General features: G+C 35.0%; 1 protein-coding gene across 3 annotated transcripts in view; it reads left to right on the top strand.

Moving 5' to 3' along the window:
• GRIK2 (glutamate ionotropic receptor kainate type subunit 2) overlaps positions 1 to 12,000 on the top strand; it is an 823,240-nt gene that overhangs the window by 356,723 nt on the left and 454,517 nt on the right. For all 3 annotated transcript variants that reach the window (XM_044001196.1, XM_044001197.1, XM_044001198.1), the window contains one exon: positions 2,779 to 2,952. In XM_044001196.1, coding sequence (XP_043857131.1) covers positions 2,779 to 2,952 — 174 coding nt within the window. The remainder of the gene's footprint in view (positions 1 to 2,778; positions 2,953 to 12,000) is intronic.

A 12,000-nucleotide genomic window follows, 5' to 3' on the forward strand; every position in this document is an offset into this window, starting at 1 on the left:
CTGCACACTCAATAAATATTGATTGGTTGATTGCTATAATTTGTAGTTTTTCTTATTGCATTCAGAATGACATGAATAGGTTGAGTCACTGATATCAAAGAAAGAGAGCTTTGTACAATAAAAAGGCAAGAAAGGCTTTGATCTTACAGCAGAGTGAAACATCTTTCAGAATTTCAGAAGATTTGATTTATTAAACATGTTTAAAGTTGAAAGAGTAGAAACATCAGATTTTAAAAACCACATTGCTTACTTAAAAAGAACATAGTAATAAGTGATGTAGTGATAATGAAAACAGTTTATTAAATAATGGAGTGAGTTCTTTACCTTTATTATTTTTTACAAACACAAATGTTATTGAATAGATTTATTTTTAAATTCTATGATTTTATAATTACATAGGATCTTGGAGATCTTGTCAGGTAATTATTAACATTAATATATTATTTATTCTTATACAACCCTGGGAGTTAGGGCTATTATTAGCCCCATTTTGAGATGAGAAAAATGAGGCTAAGTTACTTGTCTAGGGTCAGATAGGTTGTGAGTGTCTGAAGATTTGAACTCAGATCTTCCTTCTTACTGTGCCATCAACTTGAGAAAAATGTGGTCTCTATGCATTGGCAATATGACATCTGAAGGGCAATAACAGCTGGATATACAACAAGATAGTGGACTTATCATATAATGTTTACCATCTCATCTCTTCCATTTGCAAAGTGCTTTCCAAACCTTAAAGTGCTACACAAATCTATCATTATTATACTTAAAATTAGGAAATGATAAAGCATAGTCCATATAGTCCATACAAAGCATTTTAATGTCTTAATTTATATTATATTTTGGATTCTATGAAACATTTTTGTATCATTATCCACAACATGCACCCATAACTCCCATTATTATTTGAAAGGATTTTTGAATAAATCAAGTAAAATGCCAAAGTTGTATACTTAATTGTATAGCAGAAGAGAACAGTGACTCATATAGGAATTATGACATAGTTTAAGACATGTTTCAGGATGATTTTAAATTTAACCGTATAACCAGGATGCTTCCTTTTTCTTTGACTGTTATCTCTGTTAACCACCCACTTTGACACTTTTCCAAGCTGGCTTAAGTTTCTACTACTTATACTGACCACTGGCTGAGTTTAGGTGCCATCCATATCTCTGACCTAGTACAACCTATGTGACATGGTTTCAGTTGCTAGCCTTATTCTCATGCTAGCATCCCAGTTTCCTGTTCTGGCTCCAAGCTGTACCAATAGGATCTGGGAAAAAGGCTTCTGTTCATTTTTAGGAATCTGGAAAACAGCAATATCAAATTGTTGTTGTCAGGATTTAGATTCTTAGATTCCTTATATTTTGACCTTGCCAGTCCCCAGATTCAATGGTCAGAATTAAGACAACAATGGGATGGATAAGTGCTTATTGCTGGCACAAGAAACATGAAGAACAGAATAGGAAAATGCATCTAGAGTTGGTCTTGGCCAAGGGGGCTAAGATGCTACACTGAGGCTAGTGTTCTGATTGAAAATGTCAAGTCCCTTTGGTAACACCGATTTGTTAGAAATATGTGATAACAACAGCAGGCATTTGAACTTATGTAGCAGATGTGGAAATTCAAAGTGTGTAGGAAAAGGGATAGTTTTTCATTAACGCCTTTCAAATCTGTGGTTTATAGCCATTCTCTCACAGAATTTCCAGATGTATTGATGCCATAATATTAGTTATCATCAAAGTATTTATTAAGATATAGATCTATTGGGGGCAGCTAGGTGGTGCAGTGGATAGAGCACCGGACCTGGATTCAGGAGGACCTGAGTTCAGAACTGGCCTCAGACACTTAACAATTACTAGCTGTGTGACCCTAGGCAAGTCACTTAACCCCAATTGCCTGCCTCTCTCTCTCTCTCTCTCTCTCTCTCTCTCTCTCTCTCTCTCTCTCTCTCTCTCTCTCACACACACACACACACACACACACACACACACACACACACACAAAGATATAGATTTATTAAGATCATAGATTGACTTTAAAGGTCAATGGACTTAACTCTCCTAATTTACAAATAAGGAAGCTAAAGGAGAGAGGGGTTAAGAAACTTGCTAGTGTCTGAGGAGGGATTTTAATCCAGGTTTTCCTGATTCCAAGTCCAGGATGAGTTCATTACACAATTATGCCTAAAACAAATAGTCCTATAATAGTTGATTTAGTTGAAAGAGTCAATTTATACAATGAGAGTTTAACAGATAGTCTGTTTTCTATGAATTGATAGTTTAGTCAGGGTACATGCTTGGGTCTTTCACACTGAATGCCACTAGAAAATGCTCTATTTATTTTTCTGTATGTCTATCTATCTAGACATATATACATTGAAAATTTTTCTTAGATCTATGCGTTAGGACAGATGGGAATTGATCTCCAGATGTTCAGAGGTGTGGTCTCATGTTCCTTTCTTTGTCTACCCCTTCTGTCAACATTCACTATTTCTCTTTGAGAAAAATTCAAATATCTGAATTTTGTTTAATAGTTCAAATTAATTAAGAATCTTTGTTTAAAATAACAATCTAGGGGCAGATAGGTGGTTCAGTGGTTAGAGCACCGACCCTGGATTCAGGAGTACCTGAGTTCAAATCCGGCTTCAGACACTTAACACTTACTAGCTGTGTGACCCTGGGCAGGTCACTTAACCCCACAATTGCCTCACCAAAAAAAAAAATCAAAAAACCAATAAAATAACAATCTACCCATCTTCTTTTCTCCTCTTTCTATCAGGACCTCTTTGCTCTTGATGTGGAACCCTACCGATACAGTGGTGTCAACATGACAGGGTTCAGAATCTTAAATACTGAAAATAGCCAAGTCTCATCTATTATTGAAAAGTGGTCAATGGAACGACTGCAGGCACCTCCTAAGCCCGATTCAGGTTTGCTGGATGGATTTATGACGGTATGAATACCCACTTACAGATTAGTTTGTTTGTTTCTTTATAGTATTTATTGTATTTTAAACTCTTAGGCCTGAGATGTTAATTTGGCCTGTTCATTTATCATAAGCAAGATATGAAAATGACTACTAGTGAGTACGATCTTATCTAGGAACATTTTTACTTGATCAGTGTATATTTTTATCCAAGTGTCTAAAACAGCTTTATAAATATTAATGGAATATTATAATGTGGGACCCCCTTGAAAAGAATTCAGTGTTGTTTTCCCAGAAAAAAAAAAGGTGCAGGGAAGAAAATTACTTTGGGAAAACATTAATTTAACTTTCATTTCTAGTCTTTAACTAAAATCTTTTATAACTCTGATGTCTGACATAGATGATTGGTATTTCATAACCTGATTCCCAAACCCTCAATCTACTCTCTACTCACCTGAAACTAATAATTAATAACGTCTGATTTTCTTGAATTCAAGTACAATCCTAGTCAATATTTAGCATGTATAATATATAGTCTAATTGTGAAGACCTATATATTTGTAAACTTGAATAATTCTGGATGTCTACATGGTGGAAGCAAACAGTAAATTACTTATTTATATTCATTAAAAAAATTAACCAAGAAGCTTAGAGCCAGTATCATTGGTGCCATTGATGAAGTAGCATAACAATTAGAGAATATTAATAATGAATCAGAAAATGAGGTTGAATGATATAAAAGAGACCAAATCTAGAAACTGGAATTGAAATGTATCAAAATTCAATCAATTGCATTTTTCAAGTGATAACCATGTATACATTAGAAGCAAAAATTAAAGTTGCAAAAGAACTTTATGAACATCTGGTATATCCCAGCAGTGAGAAAATTGTATGTTTTACTTATTGATTTATATCCATTTAGTGGACTACAAAGCATGATATTGGTGCTTCCCCAGATAAGAAGTCGATTTGATCTTTCTTAATGCCCATAATGATAAATCCCAAATAAACAGATATGTGTGTATATATGTTAGTATACATACATGTACATACACACGTGATATACATATGCCTATGTATACATAGGCATATATGCACATACACACATGATATACATATAAATATGACTTGTGTACATATATACATATACACATACAATACACATACACATATACATATACGTACAAACACATATATATCTTTGGGCACTTATCTTCAGAGAACAATGGTACTCAAATGATTCTGGCTTCTTAGATTTTTCAAACTGGAAAAATTACCTTCTAGAATTGTAGCTTATTTTTAAAAGTAAATGCTATCTGCCTAGGTTAAAACTCTGTTATTTTTAGAAATATCGCAAAAGGAGTTTTAGTTCTATTTATATAATGAAATGATTTACTAGGAAGGCTATTTTCATTTTAACTAAAGGCATAGTAGAAAAGCTAACAAAATAAAAACTATTTTAAATTTATAATATATCAGATATTTTAATGATCCATTCATTTGTATTTTCAAACTTAACCTTGAATGGATCATTATCATAATGAAAAAAATAACTTCTGTATAACCAGATTTAAAATATGAGTGGGAAAATGACAATCACAATGTACTTTGTTCTCAGATAGAAAGCTTGTGAGTAAACCTTCTATTGGGAACTGAATACAGTATTGTTATGAAGAGAGTAAAATTTTTAAAATCTAACAACATTCCTTCTGACTTCAACCTACTCAATTTTTATTATCATTTTTGATGATATCCTGTGTATTCAATATGGAATTGATAACTATTCTTATCTACACCATGCTATTGTGAGGATAAGAAAATAAAAGTGTCATTATGGGCATCCTGAATGTGCTATAGATGTGACATTGCAATATATATTTGGAGAAAGGTCAATTATAAATCCATAGTAACTGCTTCAAAAAAATTATGGTCTACGATTTGCACACTATCTCATATCCAAATAGGACTAAGATGTGGCAATGCAAGGATTAATTTATACTTTCAACTGTCAATCAAATGGTATTTTTAAATAACTACAAATAAGAAATCATACTAGTTGCTTTCCATATCCATCTAGAAAATATGGATCTATTTATTACTAGGCATTTACATAGGCAATTTAAACATGGACAAATACAAAAAGAAGTGTTTAAGGGAATCTAGAGGAAGAAAGAGGATATTTTAAAAAGTTTTGCTTATGTTGTTTATTTTGATATTGATAATGAGTTGGTATTTAAGAACATAAAGGAAGAGAACAAAGCCTAGTACATAGGAGGCATTTTGCCAGTTTATGAGCTATGGAATTTTTCTTCGATAACTATAGTAGGTTTACTAGTCTAGATCAATCACTTCTCATTGTGTACTATTCTGGATTTATAGATGATTTATAGGAGAGAAGGCATAAATAAGAAAAAGACAGCATCACATTGATTTCTCTTAGGACCCCATAGTTGTAATCCCTGTGTTTGGTTACTCTACTCTTTTACAATGCTGTATATATTTGTAACAGGGACATGAATCTTTGCCATTTCCTTAGGGTGGGTTGACCCTTCTCCCTCCCTTTTCCAGGGCTTTCTCAAACAATGCTAAGCTAATTTGCATGGCCTGCTGCAGAGGAAGATGGGAATGAATAGAAAAATGGAATGGGAACTGGATTGCTGTCAACAAACTGTCCAAAACAAAGTGGGAGAATCTAATGTGGGTAGGAGGTACACTGCCTAGCCCCTGAGGGAAGGAAGAGGTAAATGGATATGGACTCATTCTGATCCATTCCAAAGCAGAAAAGAGATACTATTGAATAGGAAAAAGTTTCTATTGTTACCAGAGGAGATATTTCTTGTGTAGGAAAGGGCTGTGGGACCTATTTGTAAAAAGTAGATTTTAAAGAGGCCTGAAGACCTTGGGCATTAAAGAAATTAAATATTTTAAATGGCTAGAAGCACTCTGACACTGGAAACATGAAAGAGATGTAATATTGCTTTAGTATAATCCCTTTGTGATCTAGTTGCTTGCAAGTTGACACTATCCCCTGGGGAGGAGAAGGGAACACAGGAAGATAGCAAAGCTAAGCTTGAGGACAGTGACAGTAGCAAAAATGACTCTCTGGGAGCAGTGGATGGTATCCAAAGCCAGATAGATACTATAGTGCAATACGATAATGTAGCATCAGTAGAAAGGCAGATAGACAGTGACAAAAGGGGCCTATTCAGTGAGTGTAAAACACTGGACCAATGATTGGAGAAAGTCATGAAAGACCATTAAAACATCAAGAAGACACAGTCCAAATGCACAAGAATAAACCCTGAGTCCTTATGCTTTGTGGAACCTGTCAAAGGGTGTTATAAATTGAAAAGACTGTATGAGTTCCATGGAGGTGGGACGAGGTGATGTAGAAGCCAAATGGAAAGGAGAGAAGTGGTCTTGACCTTCCAATGAATCCTTAAGGTCCTTACCCTCACTACTACCCTGCACTATACAATACAGGTCCCTGTAGTGCATCAAAGGTTGAACAGAGAGGCTGGCCCTGGGAGAAATTCTCCTGCCTGGCCATAGGCTCAAATATGCATCTGTTATTATTTAGATTAAAAAAAAAACATTCTATGTTTTGAAACTGTGTGATGATTAGTCATAGAATCAGTGGATCATAGGTCTAGGGTTAGAAGGGACAAATGCCATCTAGTCTTGCCCCTTTATTTTGCAGGTTGAGAAAACAGAGGCCTATGGAGGTGAAGTAGCTTGCCCAGTGGCACACAGGTAATAGTGAGAATTAAGGCCAGGCCCACTGACTCCAAATCCATTATACTTTCTATTGTGCTCTATTGCCTCAGTGTATCTTCCTAAGCAGAACATAGGAGTAGACACATGGAAGTAGACACCAGGCTGCTAATGAAGATTAGGGAGGTATTTACCTGGATGAATGGAAATATTCTTACCTATGTTTTATAATTTCTCTTTTAGGGATGCTTATTAGTAAAAGATTTCCACCTTTTCTGAATAGTATTTTCACTATGAGAGGTCAATATATTTTCACTATGAGAGACAAAAGGACTGATAGGCTACTAGTTACTTTGATGAAGAATTACATCCAGGCGCTGCTAGGTGGTGCAGTGGATAAAGCACTGGCCCTGGATTCAGGAGGACCTGAGTTAAAATCCAGCCTCAGACACTTGAGAGGTACTAGCTGTGTGACCCTGGGCAAGTCACTTAACCCTCATCACCTTGCAAAAAAACACAAACAAACAAACAAAAACACCACAAGCAAAGAATTCCATCCCAGTAAAATGACAATATTCTTGTCTTTCAATACATAACACTTTCAATGGTGATTTTATTTTCTTTTTCAGTGTTACAAAGAAATGGCATTCTCAGAAAAGCTCCTAGTGTCTGAAACTAAGACATATTACTATCAGTTAACATAGTCATTTATCACTATATAAGACCATAGTTAATGTTTAAATTCTTACTTTATGTCTCAGAGATATATGTATCTCTGAAAATAAATAATCCTATTTCTTGATACACACAGAAATATATATAAATATTTTCTTGTTGTATAGGACAAGGAATTGGATTCATTTGAGGGTTCTTGATTAATTCTTTAATTGATTCCAAGGTTAACCATTCATCTAACAATCAATTTTTCTTATGTAGATAAAGAATACTACAAAATAGTTTATCATATAGCATACATTCTTTATTCAATTATCTCTTGGAATATAAATTTGCAACCCATTTTTATTGTTGATTGTTCCATAAATTATAATTTGCTACATATGTTGATTATGATTATAATCAATTGTTCTTTGAATGCCATATAATTTATTTCAAATTTAGAAATTTCTATTAATTGGAAATTATTAAAAATGTTATAATTCACGTTTAGAATTATAAGGGTCCGTTGTTACTTATTTTTAAAAAATGTTCCATCTTTATACATGTTTGATTTTGGAAAAATGTGTAGCTCACTAGCTCATATATTTTGTGCTGGAAGGGAGATCTTCTAGTTATACAACCACAAAATTTGAGAACTGGAAAAGTCATCAGAGGACAACTAATCCAATGCTCTCATTTTCAGATGAGGTAACTGAGGTACAGAGGGACTTGAGTGGTTTGCCCAAGGTCAGACAAGCTATAAAGCACAGAACTGGGATGTGAATCCCAATTCTTCAATTACAAATCCAGATCCCTTTCTATTGTACCATGTTAATTCCTAAGTCATGGACTAGACTTGTTGTCTTAGTGGTATAGGGAATTCCTATTGAAGAAGCTCCCTTTAGAAGTGTGGATCTGAAGCTTTCCTACAACCTAGAGTCTTAGAGAGTTGCCTTGGATACTGAGAAGTCTAGTTCCTAGAATCAGTATGTATCAGTGGCAGCATCTGAACCTACATCTTTCGGATTCTAAGGCCAGCTTTCTATCTGTTCCACCACACTTACTCTTCAATTTACACCTTATTCACACAGTTTCACTCTAAAAAAAATTTAATTTCTGTTATAAAATATAGATAGGTTGATATTATTTATTGATTAAAAATAAATGATTGGGGCAGCTAGGTGGATAAAGCACGGGCCCTGGATTCAGGAGGACCTGAGTTCAAATCTGACCTCAGACACTTGACACTTACTAGCTGTGTGACCCTGGGCAAGTCACTTAACTCCAATTGCCCCTTGCAAAAAACAAACAAAATAAATGATTGAATAGAAATCCAGGATTTAAACTTTGGAATAACCTTAGAAATCACGGTATTTGGAGTTGGAAGGATTATAGAAATTATTTAGTATAACCACGCTTTTTAGTTGAAGAGAGCCAGGATTAATACCCAGATCCTTTGAATTAACATCCAGTGCTTTTTCTACTTCACTAGATTGTCCTCCAAGTATAAAACAAAATGCTCTAATAGTTTGATCATCACCATCAACACAAAGTTTAAATTTTAAAATTCCAAAGCAATGCTTCTTATGAAAAATGGTTTCAATTACTTGGAACATATAAACAATCCCTCCTACATATGATAGAACATAAACTCTAATTTTATTAAGCAAGAGAAAATAATCTTATACACAAGTGACTGAACCTAGTATCCTGTACATAAAATCTTGTAAAAGATGGCATTAAATATATAATTGGTATTCCATTATACACTATCATTAAAATCCTCCTTTGATGTCTCATATTGGTATGGAAGTCATTCTGGATTTCTGAAGGTTATGCTAGTTGACTAAGACTCTGGCAAGCCCTACCAAGCTGGAAAAGCTTTGAGAATGAACCTGGTGATAAACTGTAATTCCATTTTGTAAGTCTCAGTCTGAGTTTGGTCATGGTGATGGTGATCATAAACATATGGTGATAATTTTTTTTCATCATAGAATCTCTGGAAGGAATTGTAATAAGCATCAGGGAAAGGACCACCCCAGGGAGTGAAATCACAGGTCCTAGAAGTACCCCGATACTTAGACACTTATGCCTACTCAGAGTTCCTGTGGATGATGAGCTTTTGTATTTATCTGCTTATCTTGGGACCTAACCACTTGGAATTTCTAATTGGTATTGTCTATTATGTATTAAATAAAAAAAAGAAAGAGGAAAAAGACCTTGCCTCTTAACACTACTGTGGAATTCAACAGTAAAGAGGATATTCAGGGAAGATACTGTAGCATTTTGCTTATAGCATTTCCATATAGGAACAGGCCTGTTTAGCAACTAAGGGTAAGTGAGTCTCCTGGTCTTGAAACATCTACTAAATCTGAAATGTCCCTTACTTATCTAAGTTGGTATTTTTAGGCCCTAAGGTGACCAGGAAGCCAAGTCAATAAACCCAGAGGTGAAGTTACTGTTTCAAAGGGCAGAGCTTGACCATTAGCCCCTTGGGCCAATCAAGTCGGTCAGCTTCCTTGCCTTTGGGGGTTGGGGGTGGGCTGGTGTGTGTGTGGGTGCATACTAGTCTATACTAGCCTAAGCTAATGGGGGCTTGGGAGAGAAGGAGGAAGGAGGTTGGATGAAAGGGTGATGTAATTCCAGAAGGAAATGGTCCTTTCATATGGCTGAAATTTATGGTTTGTTTGCTTTTATATAGAGCCGAAGGACAAAAAGTTTAGGAGTTAAAAAGAATATAAATTTCCCAGTTACCTTAACTAAGATAGGTAAATTGTTTCTTTAGGAATGAGTCTTTAACTGCTTTAATGATCCTGCCTTCCTGATTCTTTCTGTATTACAATAGTGTTCTGCCAAAACATTATATAATCTCTTTCATTCTTTGTTAATTCTTAAAGTTAAAAGATCAATTGTTTCATGCTTTATCATAGCAGGGGAGTTAATTAAGGTAGAAAAGGTCCACTAATGATCACATCACCAATAAAAAACCTTATCCTCAGAAAATTAATTGAAGATGGAACATTAAACCAAGTACAGATTGTTGTGACTATTTTGCTTTGGGGACTGTAAAAATCTAGTTTTTCACTGTGATTTATTTGTCTCAATTGGTTTTTACCTGCATTTCTTGGGCTTGCATGAATTGATTCAGCTGAAAAAGGAGTCAACATAAAGTTTTACTACAAATGGAAACAATTTAAATAATTCAAAAAGGTAATATCTCTATATGGATTTAACTTTGTAATACCATGAGACATTTAATCAAACAACTGAAAACACAATGAATGAAATAAAAAATAAGTGAATCTATCTACTCCTAAGTCTGATTTCACCTTGGTTCAGTACAAAAGAACACAGGTTCATCTTATTGGATCTGGGATCTGGGATCTGGGCTCTGGGATCTGGGATTGTATTCCATCTCTGCTCATTAACTGTTTTTTAAATTTATTAAAAAAAATTTTTTTTTGTGGGACAATGAGGGTTAAGTGACTTGCCCAAGGTCACACAGCTAATAATTGTCAAGTGTCTGAGGCCATATTTGAACTCAGGTACTCCTGACTCTAGGGCCAGTGCTCTATCCACTACACCACCTAGCTGCCACATTAACTGTTATATGACTTTAGCTACTCACTTCCTTTTCTCTGAGATTCCATTTCTTCCTCTGTAAAATGAGGGAATTGATCTCTAAGGTCACTTCCAGCATTAATTCAAGGTCTTATTAAGAGGTGGCTTTACTGTCTTCCTTTAAAATTTTCATACTTTCTTGTCCTCTACAAAGAAAAGGATGGAAAAATTCTTCGAAATGTCCAGTAGAATCCCAAACTCTGGGGGCACATGTACTTTGGACCCATGACCAAACTTCTAGAGCAGGAGGGTCAGAACACATATCCTTGGTAGGAACAGGAGGCTACCCAGCTGCCCTTATTGGGATGCCTTCATTTGATTCCATGTTTCAAAAGATTCTCCTTAAATTCTAGCCTTCCCCCCCCCCCACCACTCCCATCCTCTCTAACTTCAATCTTGCCATGGTTTTCCTAAAACTTGAATAATAAAAACCACTGGGGATGAGAAATTAAAAGCTTAAACCCTTTAGAGTGGAGCTGTAAACCTGAAACATTTCACAAAATTCATCACTTTGTCCAGTGTTTCCTTTCTCTTATGCAAGATATAGTTTGTCAGGCTTATACTATAAGTAAAGATGACAGAAAATGCAAAAGAAATCTCACTGGGTAAAATGAAGCCTTAGAAAACCAAAATCACTATACACACACTCTTGTTTATATATGTCTGTTTGATTAAATGGTTCTGGGGCCTTTTTTAAACTTTTAAAAATTATTGCATTATTGTTTTTTGTATTTTACATTGTCACTTGCAAAACTACTCTTCTTACTCCTACTTCTCACCCTTAGCAACCCCTCCCTCATAACAAAGGAAAACAATTAAGCAAAACTGAGAAGCTATGTCTGTCACTTATCTTCAGGGAATAGAGGGCTAGTCAGGGAGTCAGGAAAACCTGCATTCAAATCCAGTCTTAAAAACTTACAAGCTTAGTGAACCTGCACAAATCACTTAGCTTCTGTCTGCTTCAGTTTCTTTATCTTTAAAATAGGCATAATAATACCTGCTTCCCAGGATAGTTGTGAGGGCAAAATGAGTTAATATTTGTAAAGTACTTTGCAAACCTTAAAGTGCTATATAATTGCTACT

The sequence above is a fragment of the Dromiciops gliroides genome, chromosome 4 (genome assembly GCF_019393635.1).
Source record: "Dromiciops gliroides isolate mDroGli1 chromosome 4, mDroGli1.pri, whole genome shotgun sequence".
Lineage (NCBI taxonomy): Eukaryota > Metazoa > Chordata > Mammalia > Microbiotheria > Microbiotheriidae > Dromiciops > Dromiciops gliroides.